Source organism: Sinohyriopsis cumingii, chromosome 13, assembly GCF_028554795.1.
Source record: "Sinohyriopsis cumingii isolate HCF-2022 chromosome 13, ASM2855479v2, whole genome shotgun sequence".
Lineage (NCBI taxonomy): Eukaryota > Metazoa > Mollusca > Bivalvia > Unionida > Unionidae > Sinohyriopsis > Sinohyriopsis cumingii.
The window spans coordinates 7907155-7934931 of record NC_142973.1 but is presented as its reverse complement, the minus strand read 5'-3'; the positions used below and the strand labels follow the sequence as shown (position 1 = coordinate 7934931).

The 27777-nt window shown below is 36.1% G+C and overlaps 1 protein-coding gene across 2 annotated transcripts in view; it reads left to right on the top strand.

Annotated features, from left to right (window-relative positions):
* LOC149784910 (meiosis 1 arrest protein-like) overlaps positions 1 to 22658 on the top strand; it is a 102480-nt gene extending 79822 nt beyond the window's left edge. The window contains exons 10-13 of one of the 2 annotated variants that reach the window (XM_089931158.1): positions 15418 to 15519; positions 19838 to 20071; positions 20852 to 20980; positions 22410 to 22658. In XM_089931158.1, coding sequence (XP_089787284.1) covers positions 15418 to 15519; positions 19838 to 20071; positions 20852 to 20980; positions 22410 to 22571 — 627 coding nt within the window. In that variant the 3' untranslated portion in view covers positions 22572 to 22658. Of the gene's footprint in view, positions 1 to 15417; positions 15520 to 19837; positions 20072 to 20422; positions 20779 to 20851; positions 20981 to 22409 lie in introns of those variants that run through there. The other variant, XM_089931159.1, reaches the window with a different exon arrangement.
* The last annotated feature ends 5119 nt before the right edge of the window (positions 22659 to 27777 follow it).

Here is a 27777-nt window from a genome sequence, read left to right as displayed (position 1 = left end):
GTAATTGATCAAGATCAAATCCTCTCGAACGACGTCCACGTGTTTCATGTATTTGGTTTTGTCGTGAATCATCTGGAAGTAGCGGGAAGGTTCTGTCAAATATTCCGTCTTGGGTAAAGACGGTCGTTGTGCCATTTTACCCCACAAGCAATTTAACATCACTTTGGCAAACGATCGCCTGCCTTCGTTTTTTTCGATGTGGTCTAAAGAGATGCCTTCTTGTTCGTAGTATTTCTCTTTGAATTGAATTTGGTCTTCGGGAGTGTGACACCAGGAAGGATAGCCGCTGGTTTCTTGTTTCAGTTTCAAAAAGGCATCCACGTAGTCGGCGAAAATGCCTTTCTGAGTAGGGTCACCCTTGTGGTAGTGTTGTGTCTTGGGAAAGTGGCAAATTTCGTACACTTCTAACAGTTGGTATCCCATGTCCAGAGCTTTGAACAATTCTACGCTGACCCAGGTTCCCGTCAAGGCACGTTCTTCCTGGCTGTGATGGCAAGGTTGGTCCTGGTTGCACGTTTCGGCACAAGTACGGCACAATGGAAACATCAGTTTGCCTTGACAATGGTGAGGTAAGACGGGATGGTATAGGTTCGTGGGAGGCAAAACTTTACACTTGATCAAGCCTTCGTATTGTCGAATGTTTTTCAGGTCGATGTGTTCCGTCAAGAATTGCGGGTGCTCTACAGGAAAGCGACAATATTTGTACACGTAGGGATACAGCGAACACACGTCCTTTGTCTTGGTCGGCTTGGTACAGCAAACAGGTGGCATTGGTCCTTCCTCCGTACAAACTATCCCTCGGGTTCAGCGGGTCCATGAACTGGTAACTTTGCACGAGGCGTTTAAACTCGGGATCGGTTTTCAAACGGTGATCGTACTCGTGTTCCCACATTTCCACCACTTGGTATCCTTGCTGTTCTAACTTTAGGCGTCGCTGACAAGTGTCCTGGTACAAGTCTTCCATGGTTCGTTGCAAAAACTGATTTTTAGTGTCACGGTCAGGGTAACAGACGGGACATCCGTGAAATAAGCAACCGTTAAACTCGTACACGATCTTGGGGTTTTCTAAGTCCCAGCCATCTACCGAATACGTTCCGATGGTCTTTTCGCCTCCTCCTTTGCGGGCATGCTGAATCCATTTGTCTTCCTTGTCGGACAAGTAATGTAACCAACGTAGGGCTTTGACCGAGTATTGACGTTTGACAAAGTGGGTCGTTTGAGGACTGATGACAGCCACGGTGTTTTCAGGCATGAATCGTTGGCGGTACACTAAGGAACACGCTTTGGCAATGGTGCAAGCTTCTTTCAAAGGATCGACCCCTCCGTGTTCCATGAACAGTTCTCGAAATTTTCCACAGCAACGTCGTAAAATGTCCACGTCGGAACGACAATACTTTAACATTTCTTCCTGAAAGTCGAAGGGGTCAGAGGCATGAGCCTGGTACCAAGCGTAGAAAGCTTCTCGTTGTTCGGTACGCATGTTGTCGGGGTCGTAATAGTGAGCCTCAGGTAAATGGGGTAGAACGGCATGTTGATTGGCTTCCGTATTGAAAAAGTGTGGAAAGTACCCTTTAGCCATTTCTGTCATTCCAAACGTTTTAGGCATTCGACTCAAAGGCATGGCCAAGTAATTCATCGAATCTTTAAACTGCACTTGTCCCACTTGCATGAAAATGATTTTGGCTCCGTTCAAAGTGACTTTAGGACGTTCGGTGCCTTGTTCCGTATAGTATCTGAGAAGAAACTGTCCATCGTATCCGGAGAAATTGTGAGCCATCACTGTGGCTTGACGATGACAATCTCCGTAACGTTCGATGTCCTCTTGGCTCCACGTCTTGTCGATGGGGTCTAAGACCCATTGGGCAAAATCGGCTAACGTGTTTGGTCCCCGAAAGATTTTTTCACGCCCTCCGGGAATCTTGCTGCAATGAGGGCAATGACTGAAGATAGGTTCTTGAATGCACTTCTCGCACGCTCGATGAGCCACGCAGAAATTAGGAATGTGAATGCCGGTCTCTTGCATGCATTCGAAATCGAAAAAGATGAAATTGCCTTTCTTCTTGTGACCGTCCTCTTTCTCTGGTGGGGGTTGGTATTTTTGCACGTAGCATTGGTGTTCCAAGTCCACGATGCGGTGACAAATGTGACATTTTTTTTCCTGAACATACGTGTGCCTTGGTACTATTGGTACGTATGCCTTGTCTACACGTAGGGCACAATCTCAAGAGTTGACAAGCACATTTCTGCTGTGAACCTTGCGTCTTCAGATGTTGTTGGTAACAGGTAGGACTGACAAACGTGCGCAAACAAGTCGAACAAGGCACTGGTCCTTTGCTCAGACAGGGTGGAGAGGCCAAACATCCTGGGCATTTCATTCCACAATGCTTGTGTTGCTCTCGATTGTTATAACCATAGTCACATTTCTCACAATAATAACCGTATCCCAGGAATCCAGTGATACTGGTAATGGTATCGAAATGGTCATCGTGATGATAGACATGAATGTATTTTCCGTCCTTAAAATCTTGGCCTCGAAACAACAGAGTTCCACGCATTTCTTGAGGGTGCACTTTCAAGGTGTAGCGTGGAGCTAGGGCATCTTGCAATTTTTGCATCTCAGGAATGCCACAGGGTGTGTCTTTGGACAGTCCGGCTTGTTGTAACAGGAGTTCTGCTTCATTTCGTTGTTTGGCTCGGTCGGATCGTTGAATAGTTTTCCAGGTTCTTTTCCATTCTACCGTGTCGTTCTTGTTGGCATAGGTTCGTCCCACCACGATGGCACGGGCTAAACACATCTGGTCTTGAGGGTTGTTAATTCGGACGAGACTCTTTTTGGTGTTGCGAAGGTCGTCCACCAATAACATCTTTTTGCATCCAGTTCCTTGAGGAGGAGAGACGTGGGCCATTTTCAGTGTGGCTTTACCATCGGTGATGTCAAACTGGTCATTAGATTGTTGCACCTGTTGTATCTTGTCCATGACTTTGGAAGGGGTCAGTTCTGCGGGTCTGCTAAACTCGATCCAAACAGGGGATTTCAAACCGTCGTGATCTATGGATAGTGTCAAGCGATCGTCTTCTTTGGCTTGACACTGTCGCTTGAGTGCGGTGAGCAAAGAATCCCACATCTCGGTGATAAACCCTTCTGCTTTCTCCAAGGGTACGTCGGCCTTGAAATCTTTAAACTTCACCGTGTAGGTGTAAGCCGTGGTTCTAAATTTTCTAGAGGAGCGCTTTTCCGTCTCTCGAATGGAATAGTACTTTTCAGGGTTGACTAAGGGTGGTGAACTTGGTTTAGAGGGTTCGGATTCTGGTTCACTCATGTCCTCTTCAAAATCACTGGCATGAATTTGTGCCAAGATTTCAGCCCTGGTACAAGGCGATAGATCACGTTTCTGCCTCTTACTTTCTTCTTCTTCTTCTTTCTTCTCGAATGAATGGGATCGTTTCATCTTGAGTGCAAAACGTCAAATGACTCAAGTTTAAACACCATAGACTAATTTATAGTCATGGCAAACCAGCGTATATAAAAAGGGTGTGTGTCTTGTCCTTTCACTATTCATTTCACTCTCAAGCCGAGCACAACGATGGAAGAGACTACCCAGATGGAACGTTTCGTCAGAGCTTTGCGAGGGGTCATTAGAAAATTCTCTTCAGACCAGCCGACGGACTACTCTCCTTCCTTTCGAGATAAAAGTCAAGATACTTGCTATATCTGTCAGAAGAAAGGGCATTGGTCTTCAGAGTGTCCAGACCGTCAAAAAAGAAAAAAAACAGGGGCTAAAAAAGACAAAAGTCAAGATACCTGTTATTATTGTAAAGAAAAAGGACATTGGTCTCCAGATTGCCCAAAAAAGAAACAAGAGGAGTCAGAAGAAAAGAAGGATTCTTCAGAAGAAGAGAGGGATTCTTCGGAAGAAGAGAGGGATTCTTCAGAGGAAGAAGAGGAAGAAAGAAGACAATTCTATTTAAAAGAGGCAAAGAAACAGGAGAAGAAAAGAAGAAGGGAAGAAAATGAGGAAAAAACGGTGAAGAAATTAAAAAAACAGAGAGACTAAATAATGAGAAAGAAGAAGTGTACGAACTTTTTAAAGTGTTCTGTGGTGAATTGTGAATTGGATTGTAAAAAATGGATAAAAGAATACATGAATGATATAAGGTAAGTGTCTTTGAGTTTTGATTTTAAAATAAGAAGCTACACTCACGCACTCATACACAGACACGTACTATAAGGGTAAAATGGGTGGGGTTTATTTTTGAGTTATTGGCAAATTGAAATTGTATTTCTTTTCGAGAAATGTGGGTGGCCCTGAAAAGGGCCTTTTTTCTTTATGGTGTAGGAGTGAGTTTAACCAATCAACTTTAACTGCCTTAAGCCTTTGCCACGGCCAAGGCCTACTTCTGATGATTGGGTTGAAATCACTAAGGGTGGTACGACAGGCTTAGTCACAGGGTTGGCGTGTTTAGCTCGGGAAGGTCGTATTCTCTTCGGTCGTGATAAAGAAGTCTGATACATTTGTTTCAGACTTCTTAACTCCGCTAAAATGTCCAACAGTTCAAAGCCGTTTGATTTTCACCCTCTTGTTTCTTTGCTGCTACTTCTTCTTGCTGTTGTTGCTGTTGTTTTTTTCTTACCTCTTCTTGTTGCTGTTGCTGTTGCTGTAGGAGGAAAGCTTGTTCCGCTTCCTTTTGTCGTTGCATAAATTTCTCCAATTCTTCTTTCTGTCTCTGTCTAAAATTCTCCACTTGCGGTAATGAAGAAGGTAACGAAGGTTCCGGAACAAATTCTTGCGAGGTAAGAAAATCCACAAAATCCCAATGTACCTCTTCTGAAAGTAAGTCCGGGTTCCCTTGGGCAGTCTCCCCTGCTGGTGCACCCCAATGGATCGTTTTCTGAGTTTCCGTCATGTTGAATCACTGTCGCATAGATTGACTGCACACAAGCGCTAACGAATCTATATAGACCACGTGACGTCACAGAATGCTTTCTTCGGATTGGATGCGAGCTGACTGAATTTTGTAACGCGTGTTCGGATTGGTGAATGAATTCAATCCGTTTCAATCCTTCCTGTACCTATAAATAAGCGCAGTTCACTGCATTGATTCACCTATTCTCGTCGCTTCAAGATGTGGACCACAGTTGAGTCATCCACCCTTGTGTCTTCCATGACGTTTAGGACGGACATGCTCATGTATGTCAGGTCCAAGTGGACTGTTGTTGATAGGACAGATACTAGTCAATGGATGAGGAGAGTTTACATAGAAAGACAAGGATGTCTCAAGAGGGTACTTGTGTATGGACCGGCAGTTAGAAGGAGTTTAAGAAGAAGAAGAAGAAGATGTGACAGATGCCATCTATGTTAATATTAATATTAACATAAACCCAAAGGCCCTTTTCAGGGCCAGCCATATTTCTCGAAAAGAGATAGCCTTTCCATTGCCTACCCCTTTTTTAAAAAAATTTAAAAAAAAAAAATCCCATGTTCAATTTCCCTTGACGCTATAAAGTCCCACCCTGTTTAAATTCCTTTGACGCTAAACCGTCCCACGATTTTTCTCCATGTTAATTTCCCTTGACGCTAATCTGACCCACGATTTTTCTCCATGTTAAATTTCCCTTGACGCTAATCTGTCCCAGGGGTCTCTGTAATGCTAATTCCCATTGACGCTAATCTATCCCCATTTACTACTCACCGAACTTAACACAAAGACACAGTGATCACATTCAAGAGTGCTTTTAAAACTCACTTATTTCGACTGTAAGAACAAACTTAAAGACCTAATAATGTTTCCTACCTTAAATATTCTCAGTATATTTTTTTTTAATGTTTTCTAATTTCATGGTGTTTTTTTTGTAATCATATCATTATATGTTTTATCTTATAGGTGTTGTCTAATGTTGTAAAGCACTTACAGCTTCTAAAGATTAGGCGCTATACAAAGTCATCATCATTATTATTATTATTATTATTATTATTATAATTATTATTATTTATTATTATTATTATTATTATTATTATTATTATTATTATTATTATTATTATTATATACGGAGATGGGTAATACTATTAAAGTCAAATCTGAATCGTCTACTCTCTTGAAACGATCACACCTTTCAAAAGATAAACCAGAACCAAACCGACGACGACGTTCTGTGTCGCATCGTACACTCAGACAGGCTTTGGCAGAAGTTTACAATAGCGATTTGGAAGAGAAAATAACTGATCCATATCCAACATTGTCCACCTCTTATTCCCCAAACCGTGAGAATCAAAATATGCCAAGAGAGGTAGTGGTTCGGTTCAAGCTACGACTGGTTAGACTTACACGGTGAATAGTCCCAAGTCCCTATGCAGAAAGAAGCTGCATTTATTTTGGACCTACATGAGCATGTGTTAGAGGAGTTGAAACGATATCGCTAAACAGAATATCATTATCATTTGCGACGTTCGATAACTTGCGGCATTTTGAGATTTGCTGTTTGGATAGAATTAAGTACATCTGGGCAATTAACTTCCTTCTGAATATTGGACAAAATTCAACACATTCAACAATACAATGATGAGTTTGACATAACCGATGGAAAAACTACTCTTTATGTGACACACATTTGACCTTCGGGCAGTGGAAAACGCAGACAACTTAATAATAATAATAATAATAATAATAATAGTAATGTAGTTTTTTTGTTCAACACAAAGCGCTGTCATTTAATGTGAATAATATCAAACAGAAGAATGATACATTTAGTAGACTATCCACTTGGAGAATATAAGAATGTTATTAATTATTTTCTGGATGACTGTTGTTTTTCCTCATTATTATGAAGATATATCATTCAGCCTGCGATCCAATGAATTCTGACTATTAAAACACAGTATCCTTTACAAAATCAAAGCTTTCTAATGAAAATTGTACCACTTTGTTAAAAAGTAGTTTTGGTAAATAGCCAAAATTTCAAGAAGATCTATGAATGAATTAAAAATAACAATTGTGCTTTGCTCATGTCATGTACTATAAACTTGCTTGGTGTTCCGATCACCAGTGGATATTGTTCTCGCAAAATCAGACAAACATAGCACCCTAAGCATGATTCATTTTCATAATCAATACATGGCTTCAAATTAGTCATCGGTCTATTATAATTTTGTAGTATCAATTGCTGACTGACAGCTGATGGTCGGCACAGCTGGTAAATGTAGCGATATGTCAAATTGAGTGAGATCGATGGGTGGTCAACTGGACGCAAAATTCTGTACATGATATACTGTTCGAATATTTTTACGCTGTTAGCGATTCGAATTTGTTCTTTTCCGTAAATACATTTTCTTAAAAGCTGAAGTTCTACAATTTCGTTTTGATTACATCATCAATCTATGTTTACCTGGCCCGAGGTGTGTGTAAAAACATTCAGGGTGGGAGAAAGGGCGTGGCGCAGCAATTGTGAATCTTTTTCTGTTGCTACTATATAGTTCTAAACTATGTAACAAGAAAGAGCAAAACCGACAAGTTTTGTTTAATTTAAAACTATTAATTTATTTCCCTAAAATACAAAGTGAAAAAGTAAAAGTAATTTGCATCATGTTGAATTCCTAAAATCCTTAAAGTTCTCTCACTTCTAATAGTTCCGCGTAATGTGAATGATTTCTGAATGTATTCCGAATGATGTCACTAGTGTACTGATATTTAAAAAGTACAGAAGAAATCACTGATAAAATCCAAAAATATCTTTAAAGAATTCACAGTAATTTCAATAGAGCTATTAATTCAAATATACCTGAAAGAATTCAGAGTAGTTCCTTACAGCTATTAATCGAAATAGTCTTTAAATGAATTATTGTTAGGTCACTGCAATTCTAACGATTGATTATGTTAAGTAAATGAATCAATCCTCTCAAAATAACATCTAAAAGCAAAAATACTATTAAGAATCTCCGATTCCGCGTAATAATTCACTTACATAGAAAGATGAGACGCATTTGGAGAAAGTACAATACGATACTTTTCAACGAATCATTTTTGATAATTCGAAATGCTTTATCAGTAGACAAATCAGATGATTTACACTGGCTAATCAGGAAATAGGTCAGGCTCCTTTTAAAGAAATCATCTAATACCTCCATTCTAAAGAACTCCTTTTCTTGTTGGATCACGTGATTTTACTTGCACTTATAATTTTACTGAACCTTAAAACTTATGAATGAATGGGTCTACGCTTTTGATACATGATTCGTGATGAAGAGTGCACCAAAGTCATGTGAACTTGATCCAATTCCAACATCACTGCTGCTTGAGTGCTTAAATCCAGTATTGCCTTCACTAACTGATGTTATTAATACCTCTCTGTCATCTGGGGAATTCCAATCAATGTTCAAAACTGCCATTGTAAAGCCTCTGCTGAAGAAACCAACACTCGACCATAACGATTTAAAGAACTACCGCCCAGTTTCTAATCTCCCATTCATTTCAAAAATCTTAGAAAAGTTTGTTCTATCCCAGCTTGTATCTCATCTAAATTCAAACAGTCTTTTTAGCAATTTACAATTTGCATATCGCCCTTGCCACAGTACTGAAACTACTCTTCTAAAAGTAGTTAATGACATTCTCTCTGCGTTGGATAGCGGAAAGATTACAGTCCTCATCCTTCTTGATTTGTTTGCAGCATTTGACACAATAGACCATGATATATTACTTCACCGTCTCCAGCATGTATCTGGCATTCATGATACAGCCTTACTGTGGTTCAAGTCCTACTTGGTCAACAGGACACAAATTGTGTCTGTAAATGGAATACACTCCAGCCCAGTTGATCTATGTTGTGGTGTTCCACAGGGGTCTGTTCTTGGACCTGTTCTCTTCATTATGTACACTCAGTCGCTCTCAAGTGTCATAGATCATCATCCAGTGTCTCACCAATTGTACGCTGATGACACCCAAATATACAAATCTAGCCACCCAACTGAAGTTGATGCTACCTTCCAAGGTGTAGAGAGGTGCATTTCTGATGTGAAATCATGGATGACTTGTAACAAGCTGCAGATGAATGAAGATAAAACTGAGGCCATTCTGATCACAACACAAAGACTTTCTCATTCACATCCTTTACCTCAAACAATAAATATCAGCAACGCCAACATTAAATTCACACAATCAGTACGAAACCTAGGTGTTACTCTGGACAGTACTCTCACATTGCACGAACATGTCATGAACATATGCAAGGCTGCATATCTTGAGCTGAGACGCATCAGCTCAATTCGCAAATATCTTTCAGTTGATGCCTCTAAAACACTTGTGTGTTCATTAGTACTTTCAAGACTGGACTATTGTAACTCAATTCTGTCTGGTTCATCTCAATATCTACTCCAGAAACTTCAAAAAGTTCAAAATACAGCTGCTCGGATCATACTTAGAGTACCACGATCAGAGCACACCTCCCCGCTGCTCTATACCCTACACTGGCTATCCATTCGATCCAGAATCAAACACAACATTTGTTCTCTGTGCTACATTTCACTGTCGGACTCTAGTCCATCATACCTATCTGACCTCACCCATGTGTACACACCAGCAAGATACTTACGCTCCTCTTCTGACAATCGTATACTCACTATTCCCACTATGAAAACAAAGTCATATAGACAGCGTTCTTTTGATAACCAGGGCCCAGCAACGTGGAATGAATTGCCCACTGAACTTAGACACAAAGACACAGTGATCACATTCAAGAGGGCTCTCAAAACTCACTTATTTCGACAGCAAGAACAAACTTAAAGACCTAATAATGTTTTCTACCTGAAATATTCTCAGCATGTTTTTTATTTTTTAATGTTTTTCTAATTTCATGTTGTTTGTTTTTGTAATAATATTATTATGTTTCTTATCTTATAGGTGTTGTCTAATGTTGTAAAGCGCTTAGAGCGTCTAAAGATTAGGCACTATACAAAGTCCTCATTATTATTATTATTCATCTTACAGTACAAACTACGATCATAGGATTTTATCATTAAAAAGTCATTAACAAAATGATATCTGTAAAAACTAATACTATGAAAATAATACACATAATATAGATATACATTACTCATCGCATTTCTTTTTACAGTGAGGCCGAGTATTTAATCAAGAGATTATTTGCGATATTTACAGTAGCGTTCTAAGGGTAAATGGTGTTCAGGGCCAGAAGTGCAAATGGCGCTCAGGGAGACGATGATGGCCCAAAAGGCCAGAATAAGAGGGCCTAAGCTGGGAGAGGGTCCTTTCCCCTCCCACCAGCAATTGGTTTTGGCCGAACGCTGTGAGCTCTCTAGCATGACCCGAGGTGGAGCCCTGGTCGCCAAAGATTTTCCTGCAATTGAATTAGCTTTTCCTGAAATCTGAGTTATTTGAAAGGCGTTTAAAAAAATATAATCCCCCATACCCCTTCCCATAAATCTAAATACTAGTGGTTGTTTGACGGATTCGAAGATATACGTCTATTTTTACCGAATTGTGCCATGGCAATAAAATTGATCGATGTCTGGATCCCTCTCACTGGCTGTGATGAAAAAGATAATTAGCGGGGTGCTAGGGGACACCGATGGATATAGTAGCAGTTTGTTCATGAAGCACGCGCTGACAGCAAGAAACGAGTTGCAAATTCTTGTTATACGGGTGCATTATGTAATTTGCTGAAAGGTCGGGATTCAAATGAAGCAAACTTACAAAGTCACAAAGACACAATTTTGGTCATTTTCGGCAAAAAGATTATCATATATATATATATATATATATATATATATATATATATATATATATATATATATATATATATATATATATATATATATATGGGCAAGATACGTAGACTCGGGATCCCATCAAGCATGTTTTAAATGCTAAAGATTTACTTAACTTGGAAACAAATGTATACAGCAGTGTTATACAAAGCTCAGTATTGGGATTTAGCGATACTTTTTTTAAATATAACAGAGCAAGAATGTACGAGAGGGAATATCGCTAAAGTCATTTTAATTGAACGTCTGACACGTGAAAGTCGATGATCCTTTTTTCTTCATTCACTATCTTTCAGCTTATCTGCAGCGATCTTACAACATACGCCCGGAAAGGGGAGAGAAAGGGATGCTACCATTGTTTGTTCTGTGATTTTTGTGTGATTTTTTTTTTTTTTTTTTTTTTTTTGATCTATAGAGGGTGTCAGAACTTACTTTTGTATAATTTTACATTGTTGAATTAAAACTTTTTATAGTGGGGAGGAGTTGGTGTGAAAGTACTATTATTAGTGTGCTTGATATATTCATGATTTTCGGGGTCACATTTTCACAATTATCCTCTGATAGCAGTTTCACTATAAGGACAATAAACTTACCAATCATAGGGCAAATTTCTTATCTCCAACCTACTGTATTAAGCCACATACAGCACAGCGAGGCAATCAATCTGTCTTATAGTCCGTGATGTACTACAGCTCATTGTGACTTAGTGGCTGGGTTCGAATCCTACCATTGGTCAGTCTGAGTCGACTACCTCGGTGTGTCTTTGGGCACTCCAATAGTATTGGCACTAAGTAACCTACTTGTCTGCTATACAACACCAAGCCAAATCAAACCAATATATTTTCTATTTGGTAGAATTAGATACACCTGTTTCGATATTGTTCTCTACACAATTGAGGACTGAAGGTGATGTAATGTTACTTCCTTTGCGCATATTTGGTATCGTGAGAGAGTATCTGGGTTGAAATTCTTTTTTAGGTAGTTTTGGGTTGTACACTTTTCTCATTGCTATTGAGGGATCATATTTTTGTTGGTTCTTTTTATAGGTTTTTCTGCTAATATTGTGTTAGAATATTTTGGGTTGGAAACTTTACAGTCTATATAACACAAACATAAGATAGTATTCATTTCCTCCTCCAGGAATATAAGCGACAAAACAATTTAATACTCATATACTGTTGTTCAACTAACCTGCACTAATGCAAACAAGTAATGATCCCTACATTTATTCAGTCAAATATCGCCATATTTTAACAGTTGCATGCCTTTTTGAACGCTTACTTTTTGATGATAGCTAAATTCTTTGATTGTATCTGTCTTTTTGTGAAGGGTAATAAATATTGTTTTAATTGACTAAGCGCACTGCTCCATCCCCGATGCCATATAATTTAAAACTAATGACGAAGTGTATGAGAATCACGAGTTTATAATTTAGTTCCTCAACGCATCGGGAATAGATTATTTAATCGGGGATTTATCTTTATTGCATTATTTAGCCTCGATCAATCAATGTTTTGTACCAATTGTTACCTCTAGCTACGGCCTATGATCTAAAATATTCAATCTGTCTACAACATACTGCAATGCGTTCTTGATATCCACACCTCTGAGACCTGTGTTGGCCATATTTTAACCTTTAGCTCTTCATCGTTGCATTAGGGAATATGCGAAGGGATTCCTCAGTTTTTTATTTCCATATAATAGTGAGAATTTGGTAAAGTATTACAGATATCATGTTGAATTCAAGTTCATATTGTGAAATTATTACATATATTTATATAACGGTGAAATAAGATATTTCTGGCTATCAAAATTGTCTAAAAGTCGGTTTCTCAAGTTTACAAATGAACGACACTGAACAAAGGAAAAAAATATATCACGTTATCCCAATACATGTTTCATTACTGTTTCGTACCTGCTATGCAGAAATTTCTTCCCAACCAAGCTACATTATGTTATAGAAACATAAATATACTGACCCATAAATAAACACTTCACTTTTTCAAATTGTTTTGTTCATTATTCAGACTTTTTAAGAGCGTTGGCAGCATAAGAAATGTATTGCTTTGTTTTACAAGTCTTTCTGTAAGGTCATGGTAAAAATTTTCAAGTCATGCAAATTTGTCAGTGGTTCCCAACCTTTTTAACTGCGAACGTAAAAGATATTGTTTCTGATCTTCAAGACCCCGTTTCCACATTTTGGTAAGTTTTGCCACCCTCAGAAACATCCTGGCGAATCTCCGAGACCCTCCAAAACGTCCTCGCGACCCTCAGTAGTTCGCGACCCTGGTTTGGGAACCTAGGGGTTAGTGGGTCATGCAAGGCAAAAGAGTAATTAACAAGATATTCATTTCGGTTGAATAAATACATTTTCTTCAGCATACATTAACACAAACCGTGCATGTAAACAGCCTAAGTATTTTAAGAAAGATTTATTCTGGATATAAACATAAAAAGGAAAGATCTTTACTAGCTAACCACTTTAAAAAATGTAAAATATGATCCCAGGATTATTGTTGGAATTGACCAATCGCTAAGTGAAGCATAGCCACGCCTACTTTGGAAACAGCAACAAATGCTACTTAGCCTGGAATGCTTACTTTTCGTCGCGAATGCACTATGTGCGCAAGCGACGCTAATAAAATCTCATCATTATCAATGCTTACTTTAAAACAGTGGTCTCAAACACGTAGCCCGCCAAGCCGTACCCTGTAGCCCGAAAATTATTAGAGTCACAAAATAACAAAGGTGTTGCGGCCCTTGTGTCTTCATGCGGTCCTCAGGTTGGTTTGAGTTTGAGACCCCTGCTTTTATAAGATGGCGACCGTTGGGTACGTGCGCACTACGACACTAACGGATTTGTCCTTATGTTTCAGAATATTACTTGTAAGATATTAAAATATGGCTTTAATCCAGGCAGGAAGGGTAAAAATAGTTTAGAGAAAGCTAAGCTAATTTGGGGATACGAGTCTTTTTAAGCGGAAAAACTAATGTGAATGAGCAGTCAACTGATAGCCACAGAAATCATCGAAAATTAAGAAACCACTCCTTATCAATCTGGATGAAATATACAGCAAAAACAGATGCAGTGAGACTTCCACACACAATAACCGTACTCTGCTATTAATGTTTAAATTGCTGATGATCAAATTTTCTTAAATATCTTTAAGCCTTTCGTTTAATTTTCTAATAATGACCTGATCTGTATAGAGTGTTCTCATTATCATTTGTCTTGATTAAAAATAAATTTCTTCATTATTTTTTTCTATTTTTAATTGTTGAAAATTTCAGAAATTCAAAGGCATGCATTGTCTTAGTTACGCAGTATATACTTTGAACATTCTGCTGTAAAAAATATAATTTATTTGTCTTTTAATATTATCAGAATTTGCATCGCTTGATCGTGGCAAGTATTGGCCATTTTACTGAATTTATTATGGGATTCTGGTTGCCATTTATAGTATTATACAATCTTTCCTTACTTGAGAAAATAAGTATATAATATTCTAGTCTTTGAAACTTTTATATCTCCAACCAACTATTTGTATTCTTAATGGAAAAAATAAGTGTATAATACTATAGTCTTTTAAATCTCCAACCAACTCTATATATCCTTACTGGAAAAAATAAGTATGTAATACTAGTCTTTTAATTATTTTTAAAATCTCCAACCAACACTTTAGTTATAACGTTTAATTTCTGTCTAGCCAATAAATTCAGGCATTGAATGACTCTTGTCAACAAATCACCGCCAGCGAGTAGTTTGGCAAATTTTAGCTGTGCGTGCTCGTGTCTAATATTCAGTTAATCCTCAAGGTATGAGTGTAATTATGTTCATTGGATTAAAGTCTCCGGTTGGCTGATCTTGGAGATTTGAAAGTTGCTTGGAATGTATTCGTGCTATATTGAATAAAATCAGGAAAGAACTAAAAACAGAACTGAACTGTAAGACATACATATTTTATCTTATATGATTCATCTGGCATTCGATACGGAAATTCAGTTCCTATTTCCGTATCACATACCCTTACTGGAACTTTTTCGGTTTTTTTTTTCTATAATGTGCGCGCGTCGATATATTTAGATGCACAGAATAAAACTTGCAAAAGTCCTAATTAGGTTTCATTTTTATTCACACCGTAAAGCTAAACATATCTTGAACATGTGAAAAAGGTGGTTATATAATAAATTTTAAAAAAGCGTTCTCTTTTTCTTCGGAGTTGGCGGGAAGAACTATTTTGATATGGCGTACGAATACGTATTGGTGTGACAACGGCAGCCTATCCGTACGCGATTTCAAACTCGTTATTTCCACTGACTCGGAACAAAACGGGTACTTTATTTATTTACAACGGGTCACAATTGACGTATGAGGGTCAAAAGACATACATATGCCAATCATCTGTATATCAGCACACAAAAAAAACAAAAAAATGAAGAGATATGCTTGCACCATTTATATTATAAATAAGGAGTTATTTAGGACACGTGATGTTTTTTTTTCCGGATAGTAATTGTTTCAGCATAGTTGAAAGTACTTCTGTTTTATGAGACTATATACGCTTTGTAATGTTTTGGTTAAAAACATTAGAATGATGACATGCATTTACATGTTGCGTTTCAAATATCCGTCAGTGTATTTTAGCCCATGATTGCAAAACCAACAACATGCTGGACGATCGACTGGGATGATTTGGAGAGCAACGAGCAAACATTTCGAGCACTGTGTCATACGCTCCTATTCAAGGTATCTATATTCATTATATTTGAAAACAAAGTACTGTTTAAACATTATTATACAATTCAGCACCCGCCTTTTGATTAATATACAGGCATACCATATATATACACTCCAACACTAGCTTTTTTATTACTATCCAAACTGAATTCCTACATTCCAACACCTTTTTATTACAATCCAAACACATTACCCCTTCGCTCCAGTAAAAAGAGTAATAGTTTTATACACAGTCTATACTTACATACTCACAAACGTACCATACAATCACATACAAGTAGGCAATGTGACGAGTACTAATAGGCACACTGCTATACCCTCATACAAACGTGCGATACAATCACATAAAAGTAGGCAACGTTACGAGTACTTATAGGCACACTGCTATACCCTCATACAAACGTACGATACAATCACATAAAAGTAGGCAACGTTACGAGTACTAATAGGCACACTGCTATACCCTCATACAAACGTGCGATACAATCACATAAAAGTAGGCAACGTTACGAGTACTAATAGGCACACTGCTATACCCTCATACAAACGTACGATACAATCACATAAAAGTAGGCAACGTTGCGAGTACTTATAGGCACACTGCTATACCCTCATACAAACTTACGATACAATCACACACAAGTAGGAAATGTTACGAGTACTTACAGGCACACTAATATACCCTCATACAAACGTATGATACAATCACATACAAGTAGGCAATGTTACGAGTACTTATATGCACACTGATATACCCTCATACAAACGTTCTGTACAAAGAATCATAAGAGAGGGGTGAGAGGTTTTAAGTTGTAAACGTAGATATACACAAACATTCAAAACTTGACAATGATTCAAGATTGAAAACGCTGTGAAGTAAAACTGCAGTTCCAATAATTTAGAACAGTAGCATTTGGCAGTCGATGAGCTAAAGAAAATAAATAACCATAATGTTCACAAAACCACTTTCCATTGACCTTTATCCTGACTCGTGGACTATTTCGACCTTCTTTTGTGAGTATTGTGAAAAGAAAGTGGCATAACTTGAAAAATACAAAAGATAAACATTAATTTCAGCACATTTACGTGTTAAAAGCGAATAGTGGCCCAAGTTTTCTGTCCCTTGAATAGGTCGTTTTTACTGATTGACCTAGTCACACAAGAAGCATCTTCAGCTAATGTGAGCATCCTGCTCATAATGAAATAATGTCAAATGAATGCAGTCAAACTTTTTTCCAAAACCTATGATTGAGGCAAATAATACAGTAAAAAAATACTTATGTATAGCCAAGCCTTCTCTTTCAAGTACATATTTGCTATAAACTTTTAGAGTGGTATCTTACAGCAGAAACAGATGCCAAATATAAATGATTCTATAGTAAATTAAAATGTGTGTTTGTGTCTCTGTGTGTGTGTGTGTGTGTGTGTGCGTGCGTGAAAGAGACTGTTCAGCACCACCATTCCTCTTGTTCTTGTTGTTGTTCTTCTTCTTCTTATTATTATTATTATTATTAGTAGTAGTAGTAGTAGTAGTAGTATTAGTATTATTATTATTAATGAGAGCAAGAAAGGTTTTGAGGAAGAGATGGAATTAACATGGTAGAAGAGACAAGAAGAGAGGGACAGAGAGATATTGTTGATTGTAAAAGACAGAATGGTGAAACGCCATTTTATCTATGAATCTGCGGCATTTTTGGACAAAGAAAAATTGATATTAGGTTTTCATTTTGCGAGTATTCATTAGAAGCAATACTATATCGACTCGTTTCAACAATGTGAGAGTTCAAGCATTAGATTCTATGGTGTGGACAATATTGTGTGTATTTTCTTCGTCAACGCAGTCTTGGGTTTCCCTTATAATGCTTTGTGACTTCTTTTGATCGCGAGTACTATAGAAATGATAATATGGTATAAATATGGTTTTATGAACATTAAGATTATCTCTTGACGTTTGTTCAGAAACGAATTGAGCATCGATTGTAAAATGACAGTGCCTTAGATCAAGTATGACTGAACAATATTGACAACCTGGTAAATATGTTCATGTTTGATATTGTTTGTTTATTGTTAGAGAAGAGTTTTGTTATTAACAATTTTGACATTTGAAAAAGAAATGACATTGGCTGGGTTTTTTTATTGATTGAAAACAAAATTGTATGGGCATGTTCTGTCACATTTCTCTCTATCAGTCTTGGTCATCGAACTGGAGAGATGTTTTCCATTATGTCCTTGCTTTTTCATTATAAAGAGGTGCGTTCGCTAGATTTGACGTCTACTCTTCCTTGTTTTGATAATGTATGTGTTTATTTTATTCCCTTCTTTTATATCCTACCATTCTTATGCGATTGTAGATTTGTGTGTATGTAAATATAATGTGCATAAAGCACTCCTATCCTTTTCGTTGGTTTTCGAGTGTAGGGTTATTTATCATTCACACATCGTGTTGGATAGTAATCAAAATGTGAGTGTTGGATAGTTATAAAAAAAATTGGATGTTGGATAGTAACGGGCGTGTTGAATAGTAATCAAAAACTGGGTGGTTCATAGTATGGTTTGTGCTGCATAGTAATAGGGTAGCGTTTGTTGGATAGTACTCCTAAAGTGAGTATTGGATAGTATGTTGTAAGATTTCATTGCCATCATTTACATCATACTTTTATGTCCGATATTAGGTGAGGGGATTTTAGAAACTACACAAGACATTTTTTTATAGTGTGCATGGGGTGTTGAATATGCGTTCGACTTATTGCCCATTTTGTCTTGTAGTTTTCTGCATGGTATGACAAAGTCTCTTTAGCTCAACTATTCCTTTATTATTTTTTTTTCGGATTGCCATGAAGCTTGGTAAATGTTATGGTTATTATGTGAAGATGCCCATACCTACAATTCACTTGACTCCCACAATATATGTTATAGTTATTGCCCTATTTATGGAACTTAATGCAGTGTATATATGTTCTGTACAGCGATATTTTTTGTAAGTCCTGGTACATGATCTTGTCTAAATTTTGTATTTTTTATTCATGAGTGTAAATTGCATTGATTATCAATATTTGGTTTTGGTGTAAATGGATGCTTACGTATGTGTTCGCAGTTACTAATAATAAACTTTTTTGTAAATATGTTTTCAAGATTCTGGCTTTTTCCATTGGACAGGTCGGTCAAGAGGTATCATTGAAGAATTAAGTGAATTACAGTTGGATTGGCTAAGTCATGTGAGTTCTTTTACGATGTTGGAAATTTGCGACTTGTCACGTTTTAGTATTGTCAATATGTGTGCTTTAGCTTTTTCAACTGTACTTAATTGGCTTGTACTGGACAGTATTCTGATTCTTATTTTATGTGTTCTTGTTGTAACATCAAATCTGCAGACGTATTTAAGTTGTATTTAGATATTATTCGAGAGGAAATCATTTGTTTGGATTATTCAAGGGAAATGGAAAGTTCTCATTGAACTATACGATTATTTATTGAACTATTGAAAATTATTCAAAGGAGTTCTGGACAACGCCATTTTGACAATGTCACGATTTTTGGCGGACCAGTACATTTCCGGTTCCGATATTTATACGGAACTTTTCATTCTTCTGGACTATAATCGAACTCGTCAGGGTTATTTTGGATTCACTTCCTAATACGATAAGTTCATATCACATTTTCATCTGTAACTTTGATAACTAAATTAATTGTGAAGTTTTACTTAACGTGTTGGTTTCACTTCTTTCTGTTACTAGGTACATGACCATAGAGTTGTAACAATATGACAGTCTCATTCGCACAAGTAGTTCTGCAATTTTCATTGCAGTTTCTGAATGGATTGCTGTTAAACTTGGTAATGTCATTGTCCTCATCTATAGATGCAAATATTAACAAATCTTGATGCTTCTGTGCTTTGTAAACGTTATTGCCCTTTTAACGTACAGCTGGCTGCAGTGTATGACAGAATTGTGTGAATGCAACTAACGCTTCCAGCTTTTGCTGGATTCCTGTGAAACTTAGTACATATTATTAACGTTATCAGAAGATACAAATGTTGAAAAATCATTGTATTCACGCTTTTTTTTTTGAAAGAATTATGGCTTTTATTTTGCTATAGATTCATCTCCACCATAGGTGGAGGGCATGTGCTGGGAGGGCGCGGAAATATTCACACGAGCAAATTTCTCACCATTCCTCTAGTCACTATTATTATTATTATTATTATATAATAATAATTATTATTGTTATTATTATTATTATTATTATTATTATTATTATTATTTTATTAAATATACGTACATTATCTTCGAGTTTAAAGGAAAACTTTTTTATGTCACGTTTAAAAAAGGAGCTGGCAATGATTGGAATTCTGGAAGCTAATGTCGGGAAGAAAGTACCTGGGACGCGAAATCAGCTGGAGGAAATGCCGCGTGGCAGTTTCATCTTCTTGCCGGCAAAAAATGGAACACTGTTGGTGAAGACCTTAGCAGTTCAGGAACTGTTACTCCCATGTCAGACGTCACCCCGTCTCGAGGAACCGAGCGAGAAGAGTCTAGCCAGGGTGAATGAATCTCTACAAAAGGTAGATATAATGTTCAGATTGAAAACATGTCCAGATGTCTTTCCCATCATGCAACTATAGTTAATTCGATTCATTTGCTGTGGTGGGTATTCTGGAGGTTATTCTCAAAAATATTCCCGTTTTGAAGTAAATGTAATGAAATGTGCCAAGTATTTCCACGCATATAATCTGGTCTTTAACTTTGCATCCAATTGTTTAAAATGATGGACTTTTAATTATAAATCAAAATGCACTTTTGTACAAAATGGTGAATTTCAGAAAGTTAGAGAAGACTGTTTCAAAGTGTCTTTGTGTGGGGTGGGGTGGGGTGCGATTTGGATTTTTAATAATGTAGCGCTAACACTTTTTCAGTCATCGCTACGATAACTACAGTGTGGCAGTTTATAGTGATGTCTAGCACTGGAGCATCATGCCACAGACATGTAGCATGATTTCCCACCCAGTCACATTATCCTGACACCAGGCCGACCAGTCCTAACACTAGCTACTTAATGCTGAGCTCCAAACAGGGCAGCTGTTGGTAACATTTTTATAATTCTTTGGTACGACTCAGCCGGGGATCGATCCTACGACCTCCCGCATCCGAGGCGGACGATTCTACCACTCAAGCCATCGGGGCGGTCCATAGTGTCTTTGATAGAATGTAACTAAGCAACAACAACAAAATGATAATTAAGAGTAACATTCACACCAACCCAGCACCCCCTTTTTGTAGACATGTTGGTACTGATAGAACGAAACATTCTAAACTTGACATTAACGCATGATTTTCTCTTTTAGCTAGAAGTATTGGATACATACAACCCTCTTTTTCAAGCGTCCGGTTTGTACAGCTTCCTGAAGAAGCAACATAAAACGGCGGCATTACCAAAGCCAGTTCCCCAGATGAGACCAATCAACTCAGTTTCAGTAAATATTAATAATTAGCAGATTAGTTCAGAATGTTAATGGGCAGAATAGGTTTGAGCCCCACCGTCTAAAAAATATCGTTTCTTCTTGTCAAAAGTGAAACATTGTTTGGTAAAATTCAGATTTGTATTTTCCGACAAATTTTTTGTATTATAAATCTCTAAACAGTCATCAAGTATTTACTATTAAAATGGAAAGCTGAATCATGCACCTAGTTGAATTTATTGCACAAAAAGGAGTGTAGTATTTGTACATTGTTTCATCTATGGATTATCTCTGCTTCTTTGTATTTTGCGTAGCTTACACTAAAATCGCATTATCGGTAATATGCTATTTTGTATTTTACGTAGCTTACACTAAAACCGCATTATCGGTAATATGCTATTTTGTATTTTACGTAGCTTACACTAAAATCGCATTATCGGTAATATGCTATTTTGTATTTTACGTAGCTTACACTAAAATTGCATTATCGGTAATATGCTATTTTGTATTTTACGTAGCTTGCACTAAAATCGCATTATCGGTAATATGCTACTTTGTATTTTACGTAGCTTACACTAAAATTGCATTATCGGTAATATGCTATTTTGTATTTTACGTAGCTTACACTAAAATTGCATTATAGGTAATATGCTATTTTGTATTTTACGTAGCTTACACTAAAATCGCATTATCGGTAATATGCTATTTTGTATTTTACTTAGCTTACACTAAAATCGCATTATCGGTAATATGAAATTTTGTATTTTACGTAGCTTACACTAAAATCGCAGTATCGGTAATATGCTATTTTGTATTTTACTTAAATACACTAAAATCGCATTATCGGTAATATGCTATTTTGTATTTTACTTAGCTTACACTAAAATCGCATTATTGGTAATATGCTACTTTGTATTTTACGTAGCTTACACTAAAATCGCATTATTGGTAATATGCTACTTTGTATTTTACGTAGCTTACACTAAAATCGCATTATTGGTAATATACTATTTTCAATGAGCAGATCTAGATTTTTCATGAGGTTATGCAATTACTATTCTTTTATTATTCATTTTTGCAACGTCTTGATTATTATTCGAATGTTTAATGTAACTATTTACACTATTTACAGTATAGAATCGGATTACCTGACATGGTGTTATCAATATTTGAAACAAAGTGCACACATTTAAAGCTATGCGATATAAACAGATGAAAATCTTGTATAAAATTTTAGACTAGAAATTGAATGCCGCTAAGATTTGCTAACGCAAAAGGATCTTGTTAAATAATTTTCATGTTTTTGTCACCAACGGAAGAAGAAATTATTCTCCTGGAACAATATGTTCATATGTTCAACTGAATATAGTTACTAGTATGCGATGTAAACGTTGTTAGACATCTCACAGAAGCTATTAGTCTGTGTACGGTTTCATTGTTACAGATAATCAATCCGGAACATCTTGTTGGAAAGCAAAACGTTTCAAACTTTGGGAATGTTTCCAGAATGAAGAGCAATGAAGGCAAGAAGGAGGTGCCAGCTGAAGCCAGAGTTAATCGTGGGGCAAAAGTAAAACTGTATACTCCTTTTCCAACGTCACTGTAAACAATGCATCAAGTTTTTTGATGCTCTTCGTTTGCGTTCACGTGTTCAATATTTCACATGTACGATAATACAACACACTGCACGAAAAAAAAACACTTTTCCTTTGATTCAACTTTATAACTTTATTTCAACAGTAAATCTATTTTTTCCCCATCTTTTAGCTCAATAATGAAAGTCGGAATGATTTTCTTGTTCAAAATATTATTTTCTTCATAAATAAAAAAAACGTGTTAAACGCTATTGGGAGAATAAAGCAAAATCTACAAAAAGTAGCTTGAGTTTAGAATATACGTATGAAAACTGCTTTTGTGATATATTTTGACTAGGTGCATCTCTGAAGTTTATTCGTTCGAACTCTGGAAAATGAGTGAATTGTTTTGCTTCTGTTACAGGTTGGCAATAACTTTAATTTGTATGTGCAAACCTGGCATTCATAATCTCACTTGCTGTTTTTGTTCATCGTATGCATCAGGAATATATTAATGTTTCTCTGTATGCTGCAGAGTGAGTTATGTTTTAAATAAATAATGTATTTAGTAAGTATTTTTTTATCAAGTCACGATGAAAAGTATCCAACGAGTTTCATCAATATTATAATTCGCTATCATGTTCGGTTCTACCTATCACTGGACAAATACAAGCCTAGTAATATAATTTTTACAACAAGCATATACCTTGGTACAATTTGTAATTCCATTAAATGATGTTTGTGACATCATGAAGCAGTAACACAGGTGTAATATGTATAGACTATATAGTCTGTGTTGATGAATATTGCTGGCGAGACCGAAGTACTAAGTATTTTTATGTTTTTCGAGCAACCACAATATCCAGCAACGAAAAACACTATAATGAATTTCTTATTTACCAGAATTAACAAACCGCTGACCTGTACTTAAATTGCTTTTCCCAACATTAAAATGAAAAATAAATTTTGCATACTTTTTTATGATCGAAGAGCGCATAAATACACGGTATGACTTGGCGTCGTTTTACTTATTATATGTTCGTTTGTTTCTCCGTTAACTTTACATTATCAGAATCGTTCAGTTTTTGACGATATTGCACACCTTCATATTGCACTCACGCGCAAGACATGTGTGCACAATAGTGTATTAGAAACTGCTTTGTAAACAAATCATGTACTCTCGTGTAGCGCTTTACGTTTTAGTTGATTAAATTTGTTTCTGAATGAACTAAAGCAGGTGTTTCGTGGACTGCCACATACCAACTGCTTTGCTACATTCCACGTTAACTTTTTTGATACAATGTTTCGGATTTTGGCGATAGACGCCAGATTTCATAAAATTGCTTGGTACCTACAAATAACATGCAAGTTATAAAGGCATAAACTGTCTCCTTTAGCTGGTAATAAGAAAGGCAAAAAATATACTTACAGTTTTACATTCTGAATTTCCTCAAAATCTAGTTTCTTAGTTCTGCAAATCCAAATTACATGAGCCATGTCATGAGTTCTCAAACTTGATTACACATTTCGAAATTGTACTGTAATTTCAACTATATTCCAAGTGTAATTAAATCCTCCTTACTGCACTCAAAATGAAATAAACATTAAATTCAATAGCGTCTTTTTGATAATTGCAATTGAAACACTTTATGCTTTCCCCACAATATGATTTCAAATAGTCAATGACAGAATAAACACACTTGCAGATGTAATCACGCTTCTCCCGCGCTGCTTCAATCCGATGTATTTCATGCACAATTTGCACAGATGAATCCAGTCCATAATCACGAAATTTCGTAGAATCTACAAAAATACCAGAATATATTCATTCCAGATCAAATGGAAAACTTGTTGCAATGCGCATTCAATTATAAGGAGACGATTTCAATTATAAGTAGACGAAAATGCCATTTTCTTTCGAAACTTATGTCTAGCGCGCGACAAGTTCAAATTTATCGGGCGGAGTTATGTGCGCATTAATAATGTTGTTGTTGTATAATGATGAATCTGCGCTTATTTATTTAGTTTGGAATACGGTATACATTCATTTACGTTGTTTCTTGTAGTGTATTTTGTTTATATAATTAAGCCTTAGGTCGAATAAGAAAATGAGCATATAATAAAAAGGTTACTGCATTTGTATGGGAAAATATGAACTCGTTTTGTCGGATGGATATACTGCACTCCCAAGGTCGTGCGGTATTCCATCCAAAAAACTCGTTCATATTTTCCCATACAAATGCAGTAACCTATAATTACTTGGTACGTCATGAAAGTCGGGTTTGATTTCAGAGTATGTAGAACAAACTTATTTGTTCCTATTTGTACTTGACGGCACCCATTAGTTTCTTGACGACGTAAATATATGGAAACTTTATTGGATCATCCTATTAAATACATTTACACCGGAAGCCACAAGCTGGGTATAGAAATAAAAACAAACATACAATTTGTTTATGATATGTCATATCAGTGACGTCACTGACAAAAGGTAAGCTCAAGGATTTTGAATCTTTGTAAACAGTTTCATCTGTAACTAAAATTTATCCATCGTGATTATCACTAAAATTAATGAAAACACATTACATGTTTTTACAAGATCTACAAAAGTACTGACTTTTCAATGAATGACCCCCCCCCAAAAAAAAACCGAATAAAACATGCTTCAATAATAGACAGAGCTAAAACCTTTCGCCTGCAACTTCCGCTTATTCATCCGTCACCCAAAATTCATTATTTTTGTTTTGTTTTGTTACTTGGCAACATATTATCTCTTATTGGTGGAAACGATTCTCGAGAAAAAGAAAAACTTGTCGATCGCTCGATATATCAGTCCTCAAGCTTTTAAATAACTCTAGGGTGTTTCAGGTCAGATTTCGACCCTACACTAAATTTAGATTTTCTTGCCCATCAGACAGTTTTATATCAAGATTTTCTCCATGAACGGTTAATAGATTCCTTCATATGCAAAGGTGTTCAGAATTGGCCGTCAGACACGAGGTTTTGCCGATTCTATGACACAAAATTCGGATCTTGAGGGTTATATTTTCCTGCTCAGTACGATTCTGTGTAGCAAAGTCAGACATACATACATACATACATACATACATACATACATGCATAAATACATACATACTTGCATGAATAGTGTTGTTCAGGCTTGTTTACTTTTTTATGATGTAAACAAATCTTACAAACATACGTGCTTCTGATGTGGAGAATACGCCTATACACTAAAGAATTCATTCAAATCTTTATTAAATCTTTATTCATTATCCAATCTCCTGTCTAAATTTAAAAAATAGATTTTGAATTAACCAGAATTGTATTGTTATGTATCGTAATTTTTCAACCCGAGCAAATAGAGAACGTTTAAATATAATGGTCTTTACGATTGCTTCAGATTCTTTCCAGTTCTTTCTGACATTAGAAAACAACAATACGTTTATCCCGTTCTTTGTCCAAATACGACAACATCAGTTTTAAATATTTGTTAGGGTAATAAAAATTTAAACACTCAAGCAGACAAGATATCAACAGTAAAAGTTCTATTCATGTTTTTATATTGGGATTGCAGAATAAGTATAGCATTTCAGTTTTTCAGGAATATATATCAAGTTAATTCTGTGTGCATTTTACGTGTACACTGTAGAAAATTAAACTCAAAATTCCTACCATGGTAATAAAATTTAATTCGCTTGACCCCTTGGCAGTACCTCTAATAGCGTATTCAAACCTTTCTTTTAAAGGATGACATAGAGAGGACACCATTTTAAAAAATAAATCATGATGATGGATTCAAATTTTTACTCCACTTCTCGTTTGGTACCTGTTTATTATTTGCCAGTAATGAAGATATAGAAAAATATGAAAAACTTTTACCAAATAAGATTTAAAAAAAAAAAAAGATAATATCGTCTGCGACAGAGTTTGTTCGATGTAACTGTGATTTTCCTCCAGTTTGCCTTAATATTAACATTTTTGTTTTTGTCATAAATCTCGTTCTGCTAAATTATAGCTGAATGTGCCAATGTGAATCTTATGCTATTTCCCACACAATTTGATTAAACCCAGCTTTTGACCTGATCTGGTATTTCACAAAGGACATTCAGTGATCCCTACTGAGCTTTAGTGGAGAACCTACTGAAAGTGTTGATGCTTATTGCAGACGTATAATTTTATAAGAAAGATATGCATACCACATAAAGAGCAATCACATTTCCAAAGAAAGACAAACACATCGAAGTAGGCGTGAGGCAAACTCTCGCCTACTTTTTATCGTTTGTAATTCATAACTTTTGTTTCAGAAGGAATAATATTCCATTGTACATCTTGCTGAAGTAAAAAGAACGAGGACAAAACATAATCGGTTTAAAGAATAACAGTTTTCTTTTTAAAGGATTCAAACTAATTTGAGATCTGGGATGAAAAACAAAATTCAACTGTTAAAATGTTTAGTCTTGTTCATTAATGAACCTGAGGAAAAATAACAAAATGCCTTGTGCTTGTGTAACATATTGCAAGAGAACATTGAAGGATAATAGAAAATAAAGATTTTCTCAGGAGGACATTGTAAGTGAAACCTGTCGACAATATACAGAAATGAATATCTGGAACTCTTTCCAGTCAAAGTGACTATTAAGGTTTGATGAAGAAAACGCACAATAATTCACAAAAAATAAGAAATGTAATGTTCTCAAAAAACTTGTACAACAAACGCTTGGGATAAATATTAAACTTCATCAGAATACAATTTCACAACCAATGCTCTGTTTTAACCTACCAATAAAGTTAACTTTGAATGCATCGAATCAGAATTGCACAGACATATATAACACATTGATACACCATGGTTAATATATATATATATATATATATATATATATATATATATATATATATATATATATATATATATATATATATATATATATATGTGTGTGTGTGTGTGTGTGTGTGTGTGTGTGTGTGTGTGTGAGAGAGAGAGGGAGAGACACAGAGAGAGTCGGTCATTACAAAAATTTAAAAAAATTAAAGAAATCTCGCAAAAATAAAAATAATTGTAGTTAAAACTAAATTCTCAATCACCTGGCATTTCTGGTGCATACTAAAGCCACTGAGTACCAATTCGTTTTTCTTTTGGTAAGATATGTAGGCAATATTAGTAGTAGTAGTTTGGTTTGGTTTGGTACTTTACGGCACAGCATCACGAATATGTTATTAAGTTCCAAGGCAATA